Below are 22,626 nucleotides of genomic sequence, written 5' to 3' on the forward strand. Positions count from 1 at the left end.
ACAAGTCCTCAGAAGGCCTTTACTTGAGTTGCACTCAAGCCTGGATGGAGCCGTAAAAGTATTATGGAGAAAAACACAGTAATTCTGAAGAGATTTATTACAATTATGATAAAATTCAATCACACATCAGATGTATTCATCAGCTGTTGTGTCCGATACTGTGGGATATCTTTGCAACACCGACAAGCTCTGCTGAGTGGAACAGCTCCAGCGGACTGGAAAATAATGTTTCTGCAGCATGTCAAATCGCTGCCATTTGGCACAGTGTCCTCGTTATCATCAAATATACTGCTAAAGATGAAAAGATCCCAAGCAGACCCTCAGACTGAAGGCCAGGTGTTTGCCTGCATTGATAAAGAAACTACTGATTGTTTTCAAAATGTGAAATTCTTTAACAGATCAACACTGTTCAATATACTCATATATGTAAACCATCCCTAATTTCTAATATTTGGGATTTGTTTTTGTAACCTGTCCTTTTAGGAATAATATACAATTTTCAAATTGCATGACAACAAAGTTACTGCTTTCAGTGTTTGTGTCATTAGAAGCATAGCAAGTTGTTTGGTTATTGCAAAAGTTCTAAGCAAATAATTTGATAATTGATTTTGAATGACAATGAGGACTCAAGTTATTTCAAAAGGAAAGAGAAAAGAAGTATTTCAAAAAAAATGAATGTTAACAGTTTAAATTAAATTTTAAAATAAAAATGAAAATGTGAAACATGTCATAGAATGACAACCTAACCATAAAGTATCTGCTGGCTGTGTACACAAAGCCCTTTGGTTTCTGTATGCAACACATATATTATTTATCATTCAATACACAGAAGAAGGGAAATATCCACACATGAATATAAGAATGTTGGATCCCATGAAATATCTTCAGAGTATCTGTTAATTTATTCCACCTGGGCTAAACCTGCATTCCACATCTGCAAGCTGCTCTGAAGAAGAATTAAAGTCATATAAAGTACAATATGATGAAATCAAAAAGGGAATGAAAAACAAAAAAAGAACATCACTAGAAATGAAAAAGCATTCACTGTAAACTGTATCAACCATATGGTATGATAAAACATTATTATTTATGTTTAAGAATGTGGATTGCAAATCATATTGAACTGCAGAGGTCTGTTTAAAGTTACAATTACTGCTCCACTAAATCCTCTTGTTCCTGCCCAATACAAATATCACAGCTAGCTTCATAGCTAGCATAGCTTCACATACTGAATTCATAAAATCACATTGTTGTACTTGAGACACTAAAAGAGCAGGTCCACCAGACTCAACAAACCATAAGATATCAATGATCTACAAACCTATTTCCTACCACTTTGCAGTATAAATGTTTAAAAAGTACACCTGATCAGCAAAACACTTATATTTAGTTGCCTTTTCTCAATCTACACGACTCTGTTGTCTTGCTTCCCTGATCAGAAGATGACAAATGAAAAGAGATGCGCTGGAATCCACATCTTCCACTGATTATCACAGCATGTTGCCTTAATATTGGAATTAAACATATTATGAATAACTACAGTCTGATGTGTTCAGGGGCATGCTTATGGAAACAGATTGGGCCAGAGGTAGTCTTGCATTGCCAGACCTTCTTTCAAAGCGCTGCGGAGGAGGGTCTTTAAACCGATCACAATCATCTTGGGCGGTGCTAAGTGCCGAGTGGAGCCACGGTTCCTCTGCAAAATAGCCTTGGTAAGGAACTTTTTTTGGTGGAATAGAAAACTCAGATTGGATAGATAGTCTAGCTAGCGGTCTGGATTTACCCTGCAGAGATCTGAGGAGCAGTTAACCATAGTTCTCATAAATCGCCCAGAGTTTAAAATAACAGCACAAAGAAAGCGGAAGGTAATGGACATCTGAAAATGGACATCCGAAAAGAGTGACATCCGGCGGAATTTCTGGCAGAACGAGAGCAATCCCGGAAATGGAACGTCGTGGATATAGACTAGGCCAGAGGAATCACTGACAGATACAAATGTACACAATTTAAACTCTGTTGGCAAACAGTTGATGCAAACTATACATGCATGCTGGATTAATTCTGGTCATAGCAGCAGTGGGGGTGCAGCTGCTTTAAACCATCACTCTATCCTTGTCACAGTATTAATCAGACAGACTCAGGGGAACGGACAGAAACACAGTAATTTCAGCGGTTGCCACCCAGACACAACTGCACAGTTCCGCATCATCAGCAGTAACCTAAACCTCACAAATTGAATATTATAAGCGCTGAAGCTTTCCAATGCTTCTCCCTCATGATCTAGTGATTGCTATAGGCTAGGCCATAGGTTTTCTAGTTGGTACATTTTAAAATAAAATTTGTTTTTACATGCAGTTTCATGTTAAGTCAATAAGATGCATGACGACATGCAACCACCACTTTTATTTTTGACATGGTTGGTTTTCTCATCAATTCCACTCACACCATTTGTATGCCAACATCAACAAGGTGTAGGTAGAAAATCACAGTTTAGCTAAGCGCTTGCATATAAATTAGATCATCTGCACAGGTGGAGGTGCAGCTGTGTTTTGGTTGGTGTTTCTGTCAGACTCAATGCTGGCTGCTTGTTCCATTGTTTTCTTATGGACCATCTTGTGCTTTGTCTTCATGTCCCTCAGCAGCGACAGAGCTTCTTTATGCTCTTGCTTGCTAACACCTGTGCCTTGTATGGCACTGCCTGTACAGAGAACAAAATGTTATATGAAGACAGGTCGTGAAAGGTAAAGTTAGCTGACATTCATTATTCATTGTATCAGAAATGTGCATACTTAAGGGGACTTCTCTGATCGTTGTATGCTCTTTAATTTCCTTGATCATTTCATCAACCCTTGCAGTTGGCTTCTTTATTGGCTTCAAAGGTGGAAGTTCTTTAATCTGTGTATAGAAAAGTTATTCGTTTAAAGTCATGACATGTATGTGATAACATTCTCCTTGTTCTTTACAGGTCTTGCTAGTATTATTATACGTTGACAGTAATATTGAGCGCTGCATGCAATATATCCAACCCTTTTCTCTCTTTCTCTGTATGGCGTCTGAATGCTATCAAGTTTTGGTTTTGAGTCTCTGTAAACGTTAAGATTCTTCAGTGTGTGTTCCAGCATCCGAACAGCTGTTTGAATTCCTGTTGAAAGAAAAAATGGGGTACTTGTTTAGCCAAACTTTTAAAGACTTGAGAAAAATGTCCAAAAATAAATAGCTGAATATTGAAACTACAATCCTCACTGATGGGCTCCACCACATCATCAGGATCTGGTTTTGCATCCATCAACATTTTGTAGCATGTGAATCTTTCAGAATTGGCATCGTGCTTGTTCTCTGCAATTTCTTTATCATCAGCTTGAAGATCAAACTCACATTGAGGAACATCTGTTGCCTGAGATAAAATGAAATTCAGTAAATGTTGAGACTAAAAGAGAGGAGGAATATCAAAACCACAAAAAACAGATATGCATACCTGAGTTACAAAGAAGTGCTCTGTGTTTTCTTGGAGGGTGTCGTCTCGGCTATTCTTGCCCTCAGATTCTGGTGTTCTCTTGACAGTCATCTTACTTTTCTCTACCTGAGTTTGAGCAGGACAGGGTGCATCCATCAACATTGGCATCTTTGGGATTCTTTCTTCCACCTGCAATATAGAAATGTCCAAAAGAAAAGATGACTCCTATCAGTTTAATTTTCATAAAGTGAAATCTGGAGGGTCACTGTCAGACATCAATGCACATCCAACCTTCCATTTTGGATCAGTGGACACCTTCAGTGGGAGCTTCACCGCCTCCTGTGTCTTCTTACGCTTAATCGTAATCCCCAGTCTCTCATGGAGGTAATAGGTCAGTAAGGGAGGGTCTCCTGTGCTCACACAAAATCATAAAAGCAATTTCAGCATTGACAATTCACAACCAATCTTTAAAAAAAAAATGGCTTCATATAGGAGAAGCCTTACCACTTCTCTGTGTGGTCAGAGGGTTGGAGTGAATGTCAATTTCTCGAAGCATCGGGAAAAGAGCGACGGCCATCAGTGCTTCCTCCTCTGCAATCTGATGACGAAACACTGATGAGACATGTTAGCTCATTTTTCAAAAGGATCGTGGTTGTTTTGTTTGTACAAATTATCCAACACACCTTGTTGTTGGCTAAATTGAGGAACTGAAGCTCTGGTAGTGGGAAACTGGATCTTTTGCAGTGCTCCTCATAATTTTCCTTGTGAGAGATGCATAGGGTGACCAATGCAGAGATTTAAAATACGGGAAACACAGTGATGAAACATCTCAAACGTCAACTGTAGAATGAAATACCTGTGAGATGCTCTTGAAATGTTCAATGGTATTCAGATTTGTCTCAGTGTGGGCTGGATAGAGGATTAAGAGGATAAAAATTACTAAATATTAGTATATATATAGTTATATAGTTATAATAATATATTTTCTGAGGATGTTGAGGAAACTCTGACATGCAGGTCCATTAAGTAATTATAGATTACATCAAGCAGATTTACCAAGTTCCTCTTCTTCAGCTTGCACTTCAATAGGAGTCTGCAAAGGTTGGGAACAGCCCGGAAGTTGCAAATATGGTATATCAGAAATGTGGTTCTCCTGCAGGTTTAAATACTTTAGCCTGTAATTGACAATTATAAATTCTTAATAAATGTTTCTACAGATTTTGTTATGCATTATGATATACGAGTTTGCCTTAAGCGCCACAGAGGGAAGCCACACGCCGCACTGCCCACACAAAGATGACACAGAGCTGGATTGAAATTGGTAAAGTATCCCTTCAACTAACACTTTGTTTGATATAGCAAACTTCAAACCACATCATGACCTCTTAAGGTTTGCAAGACTGTTGAAGACTCCAGATGACAGTTTGTTATCGTCAAGCATCAGGACTTCAAGTGCTTTAAACTGTGTGTCTTCTTCTTTAGCCGGCCTGCACCAAGAAAAACAATACAATTCACACATATACTGATAAATATAGTTACATTCATTTGTAAAGTTACAGTAACATACTATATACAGTATGTGTGCACACCACTTTATGCTAGGCTTTATACACCTGGCTGTAGATTAGGTGTATGGAATGTCATTACATTTGCTTCACCAGAATCAAGAGTGTGAATTTGGAATATTTGTGCACCCCCTCTTGGTCAATTTGAAAACTGTTTCAAATGCATCTTGTTTGTGGCCTTTCGCAGTAATTAACTGTTATGAAATCATACCAATGTAAGAACTTTGAACACATTACAATTCATTGTTACTCATGAACTGTAACAATAAAGACATGGTGATACTTTGTAAGAAAGATAATGTATTATGTGGCTGTCAATCAATGATGATTTCTGCAGTAATAATTGCAAAAAGCAAGACCGGATGCAGCGTCAGACTGTAGTTAGAAGAAGAATTTGCATGGTCCTGAAAACATATTATGAAACGGATTAGTTCTCTTTCATTCTGCCAGTTATTCCATGACTCATATCAAAGTTTTTTGTAAGTATGGAAAGTAGGCGTTTTGCCACCATCTCACTGGCAAAACCGCAATTACACAAAGCAAGGTTTGACAGAGCTGACCTGTGTGAACCTGGGACAGAAAAGCCACACCACATTCAATAAATTAATCAACTATCTACTTGTGTTTTTGCTATTTTTCCCGAAACAAATGACCATATACTGTTAGCAGAGAAGTGGATTCATTTGTATTGATTTGTTTGTAAGTTTAAATCAAACTAGACAGAGACTATTAGCAAACAAGAGCAAATGTATCATCTGAGTTGACACAGTTGGCAAGTTGTCTGTAAAAAAAATAAAATATATATATATACATAGTAAGAATGCTATAAATAAACAAAAAAATCTCATAACACACTTGGTGACTAGTCACTCCTGTATTGCTGTTTCGTGAAAAATAATTTACTAACTGAGTTGGGTCATGGCTGGAGGAACCCAGATTAGGAGGAAGATGATGAAGCTGATTTCCAGTCAGATGAAGGACGTTTAGACGTGAAAGCCGACCAATAGAAACAATATCATCAGCTGACAAACTGTTGTAGGACAAATCCAAAACCTGTAAGGATTTAAAGAAATCATTAAGATAGACATTACCACATCATGAAGAAAATAGAAAAAGCAAAAGGATTATCGAGTGCAGGCCTGTGATATTGCAATGTGAAATATTATCAATGTTACATACTTAAAAATTCTCTAGATTTCCTGGTGCTCTGCCATGCGCTAGCATGAACTAATTATGCATTTTACCCTCCCTCATCATCAACTTTGCTAAAACATCAAACAAGTACAAATATTGAAATTCTATTCTCATAGATAGATATGAGATATTCTCTTATTATCAGTAGACACAACATAAATTGGCAGTCCATGGTTTCTTTGTTTGATACCAGTTAATATCAAAAGCTCTGATGAAATAAACATTTTGGAAATAAAAGGCTTTCAGGTTCTTGTTAGGACTAAAAGGTCATGCCAAGTTGGACTCTGTGGCTTGTTAATATTCCATATATATATATATATATATATATATATATATATATATATATATATATATATATATATATATATATATATATAACCTATATATAATACTAGTTTATCTAATAAGTAGGCTATGTCAAAGTCATCTTACCTCGAGATGAGGGAAGTCTGCAGCATCAAATTTCATGTTGCATAGCCCGTTTAATGCCAGATTGAGTTCTCTTAAAGACACAAAACTGCTGAAAGAACCTGTAGAAAAACATTTTCTCAAAGTTACAACTTCTTGCAAGATGCAGGAAATCTTCTGGAAGGTAAATCTGCATGATATATAAGAATAATCACCTAAAGAGAGGGAGTTAATAGATGCATTGATGTAAGCAACATTGTCAAACACCTTGAGGTCTTCTGCCTTGACCTGTGCACAGTAAGGAAACACAGCTGTAATTGTTTTTTTCCCACAGATTACCAAATAAATGTAATAACTATGTGAAAAGTGATTCTTACAGCATTCAGTTTCTGCTCACTGATGTCAACAGAGCAGAGCTCAGACGGCTTGTCAACACAATGTAATTGGAGCTACAAAACAAAATTGTATGGGGTCACCAACTGGTCTTGCTTTCTTTTATTAAATGAGCACTTCTTACATACGTAGGTTTCAGTGTCTTACCAAGTAGAGTCCATCTAATGTGTTACCATATGTAAAATCAGCCCCCCTGTTCTCAAATTCTTTAATTCTTCTATGAACATCCCTGCATCTCTGCTCCTCTGCCTTTCTGTAAGACACAAGCCAATGACCAGCACCTACAAGGCAGGTCAAATTGAATAAAATATAATCAGCAGATTTACAAATACATACTTAATAACAATGAGTGCCTTTACATGGTAGTTAAGTGTTTTGTTTTGTAGCTAATTTAACTTGACCCACCTTCCTTCCTTCGACGGGGTAATGTCCAGGGTGGGAAACATTTGGTAGGATTGCTCTGAGTCTGGCCACCATCAAATTTATAGCATGCTGCAGTCATCTTGTTTGCTTGTGAGATCCATTTATCGAAAACAACTTTTCATGTGTTAATTACGCGTTTCACAAAGTGAACTGACCCGACTACTTGCTACAATATATCTTGATCTTGAGATACACTGTAGTGCCCTGTATCCTAGCAACAGCATGTCGAGAGCTGCGCCTCCTGCCCAGAGGGTGGCGGTAAATAGTAAACATGAGTGTTTTATTTTTATTTTTTTTTATTTTTTTACAGGCGGAGGCGGAAGCAGAAGAAACCCATCAGCCTAGACGTCAAAGATTGAATTCAATGATAAGATAATAGTCCACCTAGCCACGTTAAGATACTTTAACACACAAAACATATATTGTTACGAAGATGTCGCAGTTTTCCATATATATAACACACGGTATCCAATTACTCACCAAGGCGAATTTACGTTCGACCCGTGTTCTTTTTATTTAGCTAGCTAGCTGGCGTCTAATCGGGATTGACCACATTGCGCATGCGTGATGCTGCACACCGGAGTATGTTTCTGATAACTCCTGTTCTCTAACATTTAGTAGCTACCATGTCTGTCATTAAGATGTTTGCACAACAAAATGAGTGATACTTGACACAACTGAATCGTTGGAGCTCTAGCTGACGTAGGTAGATAAAGCTAACGTGTATTTTAAGCAGCACGAGTCTAAACGAATACGGAAGTGAGTGCGACTGTCCTGTAGCTCCAGCGTCGTCTTGTTTTCTGATGAGCGCATAGCATCAGTATCGTGAACATCAGAGGTCTCTTTTGTGGCCTGAGATTAGACGGTATGATGCCGTTCACGAAAAGATCAAGGGTGACAGATGTAAAGAGTGACAAGTGAAGGTAAGGGTTTTGTTTTGCATGCACAATATACATTAGATGCTATTTGTAACAATGCAATAATATGTGTCTATGAGGAGCTGTTGGAGTGTGAACTCTTTCTGTGCAAAGATTGTTGAACAAGATTAAAGAAAACAAGCCAAAACTTGTCATATATTTGGAACATTTTGAATTCACAGGAACTCTGATCCACCATGGGAAACACATCATCAAAGGGTGGCAGCGGAGAGGAACCGGTCAAAACAACTTTGTTTGAAAAGGAGCCAAGTGGGATAACATACAGAATTCCTGCTCTAATTTATCTGAGGCACAGTCGCACCTTCCTCGCCTTTGCAGAGAAAAGATCCTCACCCGTTGACCAAGATGCCAAAATTCTTGTTATGAGAAGAGGAACGTTTAAAGATGATGGATCTGTTCAGGTTATTACTCACATGCAGTAACCAGCAGATACGCCTTTGCTTTAACACTCATATGTGTCAACAATATCTGTGCTCATCTTTTTAACTGTTGTCTGTTGTCATGTTTTTCCAGTGGTCGTCCAGTCAGGAGCTGTCAACAGCATGTCTACCAAACCACCGCACTATGAATCCTTGCCCTGTATATGAAAAAAACAACAAAACACTGTTTTTATTTTTCATCTGTATCTTGGGAACAACCACAGAGTGCAGGCAGATCTTCACAGGTAAGAACAAGGCGCGTCTTTGCTGTGTTAGCAGCAGCGATGACGGGCAAACCTGGAGTCAAGCGAGAGACTTAACAGAAAGTGTGATTGGCGAAACTATCCATAAGTGGGCCACATTCGCCGTGGGTCCGGGCCACGGTGTTCAGCTGGAGAACGGCAGATTGATCGTCCCAGCATACGCCTATTATGTCCCCTACCGATGCTGTTCCTTTCCCATTCCTTTTACAGTCTACCCACGTGCACTGTCAGTATATAGTGAGGACTTTGGCCAGACGTGGCATATAGGTAAGATGCTTCGAAAAAAGTCATGTGAATGTGAGATGGCAGAGATCATAGACCACGAGGGCAGGAGTCATCTTTACTGCAATGCTCGTAACACTGGAGGCCACAGGTGTGAGGCCCTGAGTGAAAACAGCGGTGTGTATTTTGACAAACCCCACATTGCTCCAGAGCTCGTCGAACCACCTTCAGGCTGTCAAGGCAGCGTCATTGGCTTTCCAGCTCCTGAATTTGTCCCCAATGATGACGCTGAAAGCAAAGCTTGCGGCACATCGCTCTTGTCTCCAGACACACAAACCTGGCTCCTCTTCATCCACCCAACTAACAAGTCGAGTAGAAGGGACATGGGGGTGTATTTGAACCGATCCCCCCTGCACTCATCTGGGTGGGACAGGCCCAGGATCATCCATCGCGGGCCCAGCGGCTACTCAGACCTGGCTTACAACGGAGACAAGGATCAGTTTTCGTGCCTGATGGAGTGCGGGAAAGAGAGTGAACTTGAGCAGATTGCATTCATGTCGTTTACCCTTAATGATGTCATGCAGACAGGCAGTAAGAAAGACAAGAAGATGCGTTGAATTTGCGGTTGCTTTATTTCTGTATTAACGATGCTCTCTAACATTCTCCTGCAACCTAAAAATCCAAGCAAAAGCCTCTAAATATGCTGTGCAGTAACATCTGTCTGTGTTTACTGTTGTTCTACAGTCTGGAGATGATGATAATGCATGCATGAGTCGTGTGTTTTGTTGTCTCCTTGTTTACATGCAAAAGTAATTTAAGTCTTTATAGTATTAATATGCAAGCAGCTGTGTAAGAAAGGAAACTATTTTTAATAGGTTGGGTGGCTGATTTGAAGCATGCTGTGCTGAGCTGTCATCTTTAAAACAGGCTTTGTGTGTAGCATGTTTGACAAGTACTTATGCCCATTTCTGCATTTTATTTAATTGTCAGTATATTCTGAGCAGGGGAGAGAATTTACCTACCTCTTTTTATTGTCATATGAAGATCATAGCAGGCCTTTTAAAATAGAGCGTATAGTTTCCTCCATGCGCAGTCGCTCCTTTACATTAAGTATACTCTGATTCACATATGCCTTCTATTCCACGGTTAAACTTTAGCTGTGCCACAGTCTGTCAGTGCACACATTTTCTGTAGGTCACAGTGAGCGCAAAGTTAGACAGAAAAGATAAATATTTACTTTTTACTTGCCACATCCAGCTAATCAATGAAGAGACCAACAGAACTGTACCACATCTATAAGTTTGAGGAGAACAGTTGATGGATTGATAGAGAGCAACACTTCTATCAAGAGCATTTGGGATACTTTGTGCTGTACACAGATTTTCAACAATATTTCACTTGGGTATATTATTTTGTTATTTATTTTCTGGCGCATTTAGCATGATTGTCTGAACAGGCTTCCCCCCCCCCCTCCCCCCGCCATCATTAATTCATTGCAGTGTATGATTGGCTGGCTGTTGGTTATCAAGTGAAAGCATGTAACAGAAGAAGAAGACTCACTATTTATAAAGCCTCTAGGAATTTGCACACACACACACACACACAACCTTGTACTGAGCGACTTTAACATTCATCTTTGCCTCCAGGTGGTTCTACACTAATTCCATTGTGTTTTTGTTGACTGTTGTGGAAAGTGACAAAACCTGCATGAAACATGTCTTTTAGTAGAAAATAAAAGTAACCTGTGATCATGAGACTCATCGGTTTTGTGCACATTTATCCTGATTACAGTGTAATTACAGTTATTATTGCTTTTAACAACTGACTGTTGGGATGCATTTAAGAAGACAAGTTAAACAATAATCATCGGTCAAATAGGGATAGGGGATAAAAGAATAGATAGGGCATGTGTGTGGTTTTAAAAAACAGCTATGAAAAACACTATCGGCTAGAGGGAGTATTTAATTCCCTGCGCAGCTAAAGGAGGCTTAGAGCATGTTGAAATGATGTGAAGGACTTTTGTTGTAAAGCGACCTTTGGGGAGTTGAATGTGATTCAGCAGATGTGCAGACAGCCGGGATAAATTAGTGACAGGAAGGAGCGTTTTAGTTGAGGATGGAATGTTGATATTCAGTTTTTTTTTCGAGTTCAAGTTGGTAGTGGCAGTTTTTGATAAACTGCAATTAACAAATGAAAACTAGCTGTGTCGTGACATGATTTACGGACTGTCTGTACAAATTAAAATATAACAATCTACAATTCACTAATACATGTCAATGGCTGTTACTAAGTGTTACACTACACTTGGCAAGGTCATTACAATAATGTTACATTCTCATTAAAAGTTCAAAACCTTATGTTATTTTAAATGTTTCTTAATGTCAACAAATCCCATTAAAAGACCAGTAAATATGTTACTATGATGTAACCAAACATTAAAAACGGCTTAGTCATTTCATAATAAAATAAAACGGCTGAGCTCTAGTTTTTATCTAACATTACTCAAACAGAAGTAAATAGTGCATTTCTTGGGGTCTATTTTCACCTCCAGATTAATACACAGTAATAGCAGTAGCAGGATGGTCACCCAGTGTGATATTGTGGCTCACTGATTTGTGTGTTTAATAGTTTTGGGACAACAATGGAGGCCTACAGCACAGAGGAATAAGATACCCTTCAAGTCCACTTAAAGCTTCACTGACTGTATTTAAATGCCACAATATGGCTGCAAATTGTAGTATATGGTGCAAGCACTCAACTCATACTGACATAGATTGCCTTGCTCTATTACATTTTTATATTTGTAAGGGAATTTCAGTAGACATCTCTTCCTTTTGGTACACAGCAGCAGCTACAGGTTACTTGGTACTTTGGTAGTGTGTGATTTATATAATCACTGAACTGGTACAGAAGCAACAACTAGGAAAGGTATGATGTGTATTTTATTAGATGTGGGGGCTTGTAAATCTCAAATGTGTTCTGACCAGCTACTTTCTTGCTTTCTGTTTTTCATCACCTTGTCCAACCAGCTTCTTTACAAGAAGGATTAATCACGCGGTGAAACAGGTTTTTCTCCGACAGTGTTGGCTGTGACACATCCAACGTTTTCCAGCACGTATGATAATCTTTATCAGATAGGGGCTTTCTGTAATACACACATATGTTTCATATATCACTTCAATGACATTTTGGGAGTCCAGCAACGAAGAGGCTAGCAGTGTCGGCATCACAGATGTTTTCTGTTTGTGGTAAGCATGTGTTGTGTCCCGGCAGGCTCTGCTCTTTCAGCAGCACGGATCAGTGCTGGACACAGCTGTCACATTGTTCTTGTAGCATCCATTTGATTGACCCTGTCGGACATTAGGAAGGATGACAGGAGTCCATTTAGTTTGTGGTGAAAATATTGCATGGCTTGGTAGCTCTTACTTTCTTTTTTTTTTTTTACTTCAAAGAGTTATTTGCATTTTAAAGTTGTGTTTTTCATCCGCCTTGTAAAGCAGCTATTGTTTTCCATTACATATACATTTTTACCAAGAAGAGAGCCATTATTTAGCAAACATCAAAATACATTCTACTATAACGTGTAAGTGCAAATGTGGCACCTTCGTATGCTTAGTATGTTCATATGCAATTGTATATCTCTGTGTACACATGGTAATAATGCAAAAGCGCTATTTTCCAACCTTAATTGCCTAATGCCACCACAGATATTTAGTAGGTGTGGGCCTTTGTTACACATATAATGTGTGAGCCTGCAAAACATAGCTGTTTTTCACAAATTAATAAACAAAAAAGCAAAAAATGTGTTCATGTCATCTAATAAAATGTCTTTGCCAGAATGAGAAACACTCAGGAATAAAAATAAGAGCTTGATCTAATTCTGCATGGGCACAAACAGTATTGAGTGTGAGCTTTTACAAGCAGCTCTGCATCTTTCTTTGTCTGAAGAGCCACATAGACATAACATTGATGTGCCTAAGATTTACGCACAGACAAAATCATGGTGCAAGCTCAGTACCTGTTGCTGTTAAAAAAAAGTCCTTTTAGTGTAACACACCAGGAAGCAGACACAGGCACATTAAGAGCTTCACTGGGTGCAGAAATGGAGCAACTAAACCTGTTCAAGGTTCAAGGTAGACTGTCTGATCTGTCTGAAGCATTGCAGGTGTGCATTATGGTGTGTGTGTTATGTACTGATGTCTTATATTAATCTGGCTTATGTTATGAGTGCAACTATACCAATTAGAATAGAAAAAGCAGTACTTCAAGCTGATGCTGCTGCTTGTTTTACTTTCTATCTACATAAACATTTTTACTCTGAGGGATTACAGTTTTATCATGGGAGCACATGGTATGTTAGACTGTTTATCGATTATAATCCTAGAACTAGGGGCATTGTAGGTTATAACCCATATACTATTCTTTTTGGGGATAGGTTATATGCAGCTTATAAGTTAATATCCCTGCACATATACACAAATAAACAGTTTATTCAAAATGTTAACGGGTTAGCTAATTTAAGCAAAACAGCTATGATTAGCCTATATAATCTTTTCTGACTATCTTTAAACATCTTGACTGTGTGTGTGTGTGTGTGTGTGTGTGTGTGTGTATGTTGTGCGCATAAAGCTCCTGTTTGGACAACCTTTTTGTCCGAATCCCAATGTAAATGTGTGCACGACAGCTCTGCAGGTTTCTATGTAACACGTTCAAACATAAAAAGAAACTATACCTTTAAAACATGTTTTGTACTTTGTCCCTTTAGGTTAGGATAGGTTTGAGCAACAGACATGATACATTCAGTATGAGTTGTCTCTTCTCTCTTTTGGTTTCTCTTTGTTGCAAGACAGTAAAATATAAGTTATGCAGGCAAAGTTACATTTTCAAGGTTTGATTGAAGTTATCTATGTACGCTGGATGCTACACTCGGTCAAACTGTACATCATCACAGAGTCACAGAGGGGAGCAACGTTTTAGCTGCTCCTTCAGGAATTCTTTCATGATTCATATATTCAACCTTTCTCTCACTGCCGAACAGATAAGCATATTTACAGTACAATATAACCTTGTAGAAACTAAACTAAACTATGTATCAAAACACATCCCCGCTCTGGCGATTGGTACTGCTTTCATGGGGAAATCACAAAAGGAACAAATCCCCCCTTCTTATTACAAAGTTTTGACATCAACACAAAACTAAAGGGAAAAGACATGAAATGCACAGTATAAAACCAGTCGTGCATGTGTGCAAGAATCAAATGAACAAACGATACAGAGAGAGAGAACTCCCAGAGAAATGAGCGGAGAAGCTAAATGTTTAGGCTTCCACAAAAAAAAGTTACATTTGCTAAATTTATCCTAAGTGAGCTGTGGCAAGAGTGATATCACATTTGATAAACTCAGTCTTATCATTGATGTCCTCTCATTTGAAAACTACTAGTTCACCACAGTGTGTCCCGATCTTTGTGTCAGATTTTCAGTGACCTTTCCAAATGTCTTGAACCTCTGATTTAGGAACAATGATGCTCTTCACAAGAATGGCATCATTGAAAGTGTTGTCAACACATTTTGATACAGTTTAGGACAATACAAAGATTATACGTCAGATGGACACACAGCTGTGTCTGTAGACTGCAGAGAGTTTTTAATGCATCCTGGATCAAACTGCCAGACCATTTAGAGTACAAAAATGGCTTACAAGGTCACTGCAAATCTACATAAGCCATAAAAGCCATGCCACATTTACACCCCGTTAGGGTTATTCTCTCTTAAAGGGACATGCGCACAGTTTACAAACAGAAGAGGCGAAAAGACTGCTGACAGAGCAGCAGGGTTGAGAAAGTTACTTTCAAAATCTTGCCCACTACTGATTCCTCATTGCCAATTTTAGATTGTAATACCTAACATAATGCACTCTAATTCAAAAGCCGGTCTATCAGTTAATGTTGCAGTATGATTGATTAATTTTCATTTCGATCAAGGATTTGTGCCAAAATCAATCATTGTTTCCGAGTGTGTAAAAAATGTCACAATATTTGTGTACTTTCAAAGCATATGATCCGTTCTTTTTTTAAAGTTACACCAGACTGGATTCTTTTTTTTTTTTTCACTATAATGACTTTACAAGTACTCCATTGTTCCCAACCCTGTAAAGCACTGAGCGTGGCAGACCAGTCACATGCACACTATGGGAAATGTTAGGCTAGACACATGAGTACTAACCTTTGGCTCTCAGGCTGCTGGGTACAAACATCATACAGAATAACAGGCGGCTGCGAGGGAAAGAATGAAAGCACCATTCACGCTTTAAAGTTGCATTTTAGCACAGCGGTCTTTTTTTTCCAACTTTAGAACATTTGATTACCAAGAGTCAAATGTGCTTTGACAACAGTTGAATATCTTTCAACCTCTCTGTGTATTGCAGAAACCTGCCGCTCCAACCATCCTCCCCCTCTGTAGAAATAATTAGTCTGTGAACAATTGGAAGAGAGCAATATATGACCTGTTTTGTTTTTTACTATTGAGAGATCTTCTTTTTTTCATACATGATACAATGTACTGCGCAAAATGAATATGCGCACATACTGGAAGCATAATGTTGCTGTGGACATGCAAGTTGTTGAGTATACAGCAGAGCAAAAAGCGATTTTTCCTAAATGTTATTGTCTCCTTCGTCTTCTCGAAAACATCATCTGTCACTCAGATTTGTATCTTCAAGCACGCAACTCTTTCTTTGAGTGTGGCTTGTTTCCCAGCAGGGCATCAATCTCAGCAATAGTTTGAGGGTTCATTTGGGATAAAATCTGCAAGTAGGAAGAAAAGACGGCAATCAGTTTAAAATTTTATCTCACTTTCTCACTTTGCATTGCACACAAAGTAGCATATGTATTGGTTCAAACAACCATGGCTCAGTATGTCAGGCACAGTTATTAACATGGAAGGAAAAAAAGGAAAGAAATTCTACCCGTAGGGCACCCAGGTTCTCAAGTAGCTGGTCTGTATTAGAAACACCCAGAAGAACTGAGCTAACTCCCTCACTGCGCAGACACCAGGCTGCAAAAAAGAGAGAAAACCAATGAAAATCATTCTCAATGATATATATCAGTGTTAACCAAAGAAAAATAGACACATTTGAATTTAATGGCCAGTGTCAAATGGCCAAATTAAACATGTATCTACCAACATTTTTTTGAGTATTCTGAATTCTGACCTAAGATCAGATGACCAAATACGCTTTGGTCTACTACCCAGATCAGTACACGTTATAGTAGATAGGCAAGGGCACATGGTGGACAAATCAGGCTTTCTAAACAACAAATAAACACTATTGATTAAACACAAAGATGGGGAAAAGTAATGTTATTAACTGATAAGGTCATTGATCAGCAGTAAAGTGGTTGCATACAGGCAGACGAGCACATAGGAAACATTTGTGTGAAGCAATACATCTGTTGCCTTTCACCTATGTGTAAAATAAGTGAACAAACATTTTGAATCAATAGTTTTGTGCCCCAACAATATGCATGTGTAAAAAGAAATGTTAACCTCCAGTCACACAACAATAACATAAACAAAATTTCTGTATGCCTACACTGTACAATTATGTTATCTGCCTGGGTCGTACCTATGGCTAACTGTGCAGCAGTGCAGCCCAGTCTGTCTGCCAGTAGATGGAGCTCCTTGATTTTAGCGAGCTGCCTGCGGCCCTCCTCGCTGTTCACTCGTTCCTTCAGCCACTGGTATCCCTTCACCAGGGGCAAATGGAGAAACGCATTGATACAGTACTGATTTCACACTACAATAACCCACTGATCAGGGAGAGAATAACACTGAGGCTAATTTCCAGTGAGAGAAATCCCAGAGGAGGGCCAGTCAAATCACACTGACCTTCATTGCTGCTCTGGAGCACTCTGGCACACCATCACTGTACTTCCCTGTGATTAATCCACAAGCAAGTGGAGACCAGGTCATTGCTCCAACACCTGAAAGAGGGGAATAAGGGTAGACATTTGAATACAACAGAATTAACCTTCAACTAAAATATTTAAGATAAATAGAGCTGCGAGACTGTGGATGTCTGACCGATCTTGTGGTAGAGCTCAGGAAGCTGCACCTCCACTTTATCCCTCTGGAAATAGTGATACTCTGCCTGCTCACACACCGGTGGTATCAGGTTGAACTGGCGTGCCACTGAGTATGCCTCCTGGTGCCAAACAGACAGAACAAAATGGTTATCGATCAGCACTTTTGCCATAACCTGACAGCATTGGGTTTGTAAAGAGTGAGCTTTTCTGAGTGTGAGATCAGCGTTCACCATGATTTCCATGGCACTCCAGCGTGAGGTTCCCCAGTACATGGCCATACCCTGGTTTATTACAAACGTCATGGCCCGTACAATCTCTGCAAATCACAGTATACAGCATTGCATTTACATAACTTACTCTTTTGAACACTTAAAGGCAATTGATTGCAGCAAACAAGAATCATTTTCAAATATCTGTGACTGACCTTCCATAGGACTATTGACATCGTTTCTGTTGGCAAAAACGATGTCCACGTATTCTAGCTGGAGTCTTGATAAGGATCCTCTTAAACCTGTCATAAGCAATGGTCAGTGATTAGATGTCATTATCATCGAAAACAGTCTACAGCCACGCTAGTGACTCTGTGAGGCTGTATTTAGGCATTAGCTGAGGCTGATGGGAATGTCATTAGTTCTGCAGGTATTTGGTCATAAACCATAGTAGTTGTCTAATGATGACACTAGATGAAAAGTGGGATCACCAAAGTAAAGACAATTCATCCTGACAGGAACATGAATGTGTGCATCAAATTCCATGCCAATCCATCTGATTATTGTCGAAATATTTCACTAAACATGTCAACCAATGTAAACAGATGTCAACCTCATGGTGACACTAGAGGAAAAGTCGGGGGATCAACACAGACTTTAGGATTCATCGTCTAGGAATCAGGACTGTACAAAACGTCATGGCAATCCATTCGATTGTTGCTGAGATAATTAAGTTAAGATTTCCAAGAAATAGTTGATTAACTACACTGTTCAACAAAGGGTAAAAAGCAATCATTTTACAGGGGGATATTGTTTTAGAAATGTTATACTAGATTTTGTTCTTCTTAAATTGTTTTGCATCAATGTCGCCTGTGTGCCAACTTTTCAACCTCGGGTGTGTTTGCACTTCGATGTCAAAGTAGAAGTCATACATTAGGTGAAATATACGTCCAAATATGAGCACTGTCCTTGCACTCAATTCACTCATTATGCAAAGGCCTCAAATCAAAAGCCTCATGACAATGACAGTCAAACAGCCCATTTAACTCCTCTGTAAATGGTCACCCCAAGGCCACACTACTTACAAAACATACAAAGAAGATGTCCTTATACAAGGCCAATAGCCTCTTAGCTTTCTTTATTTTACTTATATATATTTATTTTGTGGGAGGGGGAACTGATTTGGACAATCCTAATGATCCTGAGATGTTATTTGCACTAAAACTTCATTTTTACATTCCCTCATCTGTACTTTTGTTTTCCTTTGTCCCAGACAGAAGACAGACTTGAGTTAGCTACTGTACACCTGATGACAATCCACCGATCACACATCATGTCCTACTAGCAAACAGTCCACTAGCATCCTTGCAACCATCAACTGCTGCAAAGGGTTAGGGTTTGATGCATTCACTGTGACACGTGACATGGCTGAGTGAGACAAACAATGCACACTCAAAGATTAAAGGGTCATTAAATGATTCATCACAACTCAGGGTCTGGGTAGAATGCACTCTGGGAAACATTTTATATACAATAAAATGACCATACAATCCATTTAAACCGTTTCGAACTTTAATTAACCTCTTAACGTATGTTCAACATAGAAATTTAGCAACAATACACAGCTCTTTATTGACCCCTTTCCTTTTTTGACTCTGTTTTGTGATAAACCCAAGGTTAAAGGTGCTGTAGGTAGGATTGTGAAGATCCAGGACATAGCCAAAAAATCTGAAAACTTCTCAGTCCCTCCCCCCTTTCTGCTAAAGCCCAAAACGGTCTCCTAAGACCCTCCCCCTACAAGGGAGAATTAATGTGTGTGCATGAGCAGTGATTGACATGCAGTTAGACACCCCCCTGGCCCTGATTGGTGCATCTGAACAGGGAGCTGTGGATTTTTGCAAATCGCACTACAGTCTGTAGGTGGTGCCAGAGGAGCCAGATTTCTTTTTTAAATTACCTGCTTCATGTAGTTCTACTCGAACATAGGGTCAGTTTCAGCAAATATGACAGAAAGTTAGTTTTATAAGTCTTACCTACTGCACCTTTAAGAACCTAGAGCTAATCCTGAACCTGCTTGTATTATGTAATGATTTTTTATAAATTAAGTTCAGGTACTTCACTGTAAAAAATATGTATTTTACTCTACCTTCAATAATGTGCTTTCTGGAGAGTCCTCGCTCTGTCTCTGCTCTGTGGAGTGATGAAAACACACATTACTGATGAGCTATTGAAAGGATTAATAAAAACAAGGATTTTGATTTTATTTTTTTTTTTTAAAGGAAATAGTCTTTTAGTGTTATACTTACTGGCCTCCCCAATAGATCTTTGTTGTGATGACAAAACTTGAACGCCTGGCAAGGACACAAGATGGTTAGGAGCATTATTTTCCCATTTTTAATGGGAAAATAAGAATTTTAGTCGGAAATCATCTATTTTGTGATACTATGTACAGTTTCTTTAGATATCTATAAATAAATCCGATATAAAAAGTGGTAGTGTCAGATTACACATTATTATTTCAAAGTTTGGTGTTTATTTATCCGTATATTTTCCTTCAGATTAACACTATCTCAAGGACAGGCAAGTCATCCACCAGTGTTTATTTCCACATGGTATTTTAATCCTTTTATAGTCTTTTTGTGGCTAAAGCTCCTCATTTGACTAAAAATTATGAATTTCCCTTGAGATAATTTAATTGTGTGCCTGTTCCAACAGTAACAAAAACATGTGGACAAGCATTGAATTTAAGAAAAACAAGGGGATTATGAGGAATTATTAGGGTTTCAAAACATATTTTCATAATCTAATAGAAAAAACATTCCATGTGCATGTGAGTCAGTTTGGAAAAATGAGTAATATCACCTCCATCCCTTCTTCTTGACAATGTTCCCTAAAGTGATCTCCGCTCTGTGAAGAAACACATAAATTACTGTGATAGGTTGATGCTAAATTCAGATCACTGCACAACAATGTTGAATCATACAGGGAATCTGCAGACATGTCATACGTTAAAACAACCTGAACGATCATGAGAGACGTTGCATCAGAGAACACCTACTGATGAAAAACCATTCTACAAGAAGAAAAACAGAAGCAAAAGTTTGAACTGATGCTTAGAGGAAGAAGTGGCGCCTGACCTTCCAGAGGCGTACACCTCTGCTGTGTCAAACAGGTTCACTCCACTCTCATACGCTATGGTCATCAGGTTCTCAGCCATCTGGGTGGGAACACAAACATTAAAACTGAGAGAGGGAGACGTGGAAATATTCCAATTACACAGAGGTTGTCCATGAAGGGCACGATGCAGGGAGAACAATACAGTAGAGTTAATATCTAATATCTCACAAAGCTATTTTAGTTTCTAGGTATCAGGTCTGGGGGATTTTGAAACTGTCTTATAATTGAAAACATAGAGATTTGCGATTGCAGTGTTTTCCACTAAAGCACTATGAGTGAAGGTGCTCGGGAATCAACTTCTCATACAAACGGAGAGACAACAGAGCTCTCACCTCATCAGAGATCTGTGATCCAAATGTTACCCAGGTGCCTGAACGAGGAGAGACAGAGACATTTGTTTTGTTTCAGAAGTTAAAACAGATGAATATATTTCCCTGCCTTCAAACCAACTCACCTAACCCGAGGCAGGAAACACGTAGGCCTGACTTCCCCAGGTTCCTGTGAAGAAAGAAAGAAAGAAAAGAACAGTCTGTGAAGCTCATAGATAAAATGTGGAAAAAGATGGTATGCTGTGTGGGTATTTAGGACACAAACAATCACAGGTGAGATCCCATCTTACAGTACATTGATGTTTGTGAGTGACAAGTGCTGAACCCAAGTGTAGTTCTGAGGGACTTGTACTTTACCTTTTATGCTATTTTATACTTCTACTCCACTACATTTACATGACACCTGTGGTTACCAGTTACTTTGCAAATTAAGATTTTATGGACAAAACATATGATCACCTTTTAAAATATGATACTTGTACAAGTACACATAAAACAAAAAATACTAAAAACAAAAAAAAACAAGTTCCAATCTTATATGGACCATGAACATACAACAAACAAAGACAAATACATAAATAAATACAATTAATTACAATAAACCAAATGGGATGTAACACAAACCACGTGTTTTGCAAAAAACTGAAGTATAACACAGATAAAACCACTACATGTTAACATGCCGTACTTATTTCCTCTGTGTTCTTGGATGTGAATGCTTCCTTCACCACTGCCGCTGAGTGAAAGTCTTTCTTACCTGTGGTTAAATTACTGCCTGTGTCTAATTATTTCTGAAAAATTGGCTTTTTAGCCTTTGTATGTTAACAGTTCAGTGTATTACAGTAGGTCAGTGAAACAGCTGGAGGGAACAGAGCTCAGCTCAGATAGGATAAAGCTTCTCTCGTCTACAATAATGGCCCAAAATGTTCCATAAGCTGGAAGAGGAGTCCATTACCCAACATGCCACATCTGATTATCTAGACAGTTGAATTTTGAAGGGCGAGCAAGAAGAAGCAAAGAGCTGCATTTCTGACCACAGCCACATGTACAGCTAAAAATGATGTGGGCTTCATGCTTGCTCTCCTCCTCCATGCGCGCTCTCCCCCATTCTAATTAGCCATGGAGCCAGCTCGAGAGGCAGCAGAACTGCAGTGCAACTCACTGCTCGCCGTCTTTTCATCTCCAGCGCCTCCTCCCTTATCTGCCTGCCTGCATCCGCCACAAATAGCCAAATGCAGAAAGACAGACAGTCAGAGCATTTAGACTCAGTCGAACGAGTCCTGCTTTTACTTTCTGTGGTCTATTTTTAATGCCTGACCTTAAGCTATTTTTAGATTCTTGCGTATGTAAGCATTTGTGTCCCACTGTGTGCGTGTTGGGGGCGCCTGTGTTCATGTGTGCGCTGCGTGTGGGTGTGAAACGCATATTGTTTGTGTCATTACTTTAAACTCTGTCAAAATAGCACACAGGTGGAAGATCGGGAATTATATATACAGGCAAAAGCTGTTAGGGGGGTTTGATGTTGATGATTCCTTGTATGGTAATCTG

The 22,626-nt window shown here is 38.9% G+C and overlaps 3 protein-coding genes across 8 annotated transcripts in view; 1 reads left to right on the forward strand and 2 right to left on the reverse strand.

Annotated features, from left to right (window-relative positions):
- Positions 1-2,384: 2,384 nt before the first annotated feature.
- Positions 2,385-7,955, reverse strand: xrra1 (X-ray radiation resistance associated 1). Of its 3 annotated transcripts, none has more exons than XM_036008876.1 (17): positions 7,420-7,955; positions 7,162-7,267; positions 6,999-7,070; positions 6,837-6,909; positions 6,646-6,743; positions 5,927-6,072; positions 4,837-4,941; positions 4,511-4,629; positions 4,311-4,363; positions 4,138-4,227; positions 3,959-4,052; positions 3,746-3,864; positions 3,476-3,643; positions 3,244-3,394; positions 3,027-3,142; positions 2,790-2,895; positions 2,385-2,698 (listed from the first exon to the last, which is right to left on the reverse strand). In XM_036008876.1, the coding sequence occupies exons 1-17, from the start codon at positions 7,458-7,460 to the stop codon at positions 2,514-2,516; spliced, it is 1,842 nt and encodes a 613-aa protein (XP_035864769.1). In that variant the 5' UTR covers positions 7,461-7,955; the 3' UTR covers positions 2,385-2,513. The 3 variants fall into 3 exon arrangements, with proteins under 3 accessions (XP_035864769.1, XP_031175907.1, XP_035864768.1); XM_031320047.2 differs by having other exon boundaries at positions 4,138-4,215; positions 7,162-7,295; positions 7,420-7,954; XM_036008875.1 differs by having other exon boundaries at positions 7,162-7,295; positions 7,420-7,954.
- Positions 7,956-7,966: 11 nt separating this feature from the next.
- neu3.1 (sialidase 3 (membrane sialidase), tandem duplicate 1) lies at positions 7,967-11,626 on the forward strand. Its single transcript, XM_031320054.2, has 3 exons — positions 7,967-8,360; positions 8,537-8,776; positions 8,889-11,626. The coding sequence occupies exons 2-3, from the start codon at positions 8,552-8,554 to the stop codon at positions 9,894-9,896; spliced, it is 1,233 nt and encodes a 410-aa protein (XP_031175914.1). The 5' UTR covers positions 7,967-8,360; positions 8,537-8,551; the 3' UTR covers positions 9,897-11,626.
- A 578-nt stretch (positions 11,627-12,204) lies between these two features.
- Positions 12,205-22,626, reverse strand: part of LOC116064792 (voltage-gated potassium channel subunit beta-3) — a 28,244-nt gene continuing 17,822 nt past the window's right edge. For all 4 annotated transcript variants that reach the window (XM_031320050.2, XM_031320051.2, XM_036008877.1 and 1 more), the window contains exons 2-14: positions 21,204-21,247; positions 21,082-21,119; positions 20,710-20,789; positions 20,435-20,479; positions 19,879-19,923; positions 19,719-19,762; positions 17,788-17,874; positions 17,594-17,679; positions 17,362-17,482; positions 17,167-17,261; positions 16,904-17,024; positions 16,244-16,332; positions 12,205-16,082 (exon numbers count right to left, since the gene is read on the reverse strand). In XM_031320050.2, coding sequence (XP_031175910.1) covers positions 15,993-16,082; positions 16,244-16,332; positions 16,904-17,024; positions 17,167-17,261; positions 17,362-17,482; positions 17,594-17,679; positions 17,788-17,874; positions 19,719-19,762; positions 19,879-19,923; positions 20,435-20,479; positions 20,710-20,789; positions 21,082-21,119; positions 21,204-21,247 — 985 coding nt within the window. In that variant the 3' untranslated portion in view covers positions 12,205-15,992. The remainder of the gene's footprint in view (positions 16,083-16,243; positions 16,333-16,903; positions 17,025-17,166; positions 17,262-17,361; positions 17,483-17,593; positions 17,680-17,787; positions 17,875-19,718; positions 19,763-19,878; positions 19,924-20,434; positions 20,480-20,709; positions 20,790-21,081; positions 21,120-21,203; positions 21,248-22,626) is intronic.

The sequence above is a fragment of the Sander lucioperca genome, chromosome 13 (genome assembly GCF_008315115.2).
Source record: "Sander lucioperca isolate FBNREF2018 chromosome 13, SLUC_FBN_1.2, whole genome shotgun sequence".
Lineage (NCBI taxonomy): Eukaryota > Metazoa > Chordata > Actinopteri > Perciformes > Percidae > Sander > Sander lucioperca.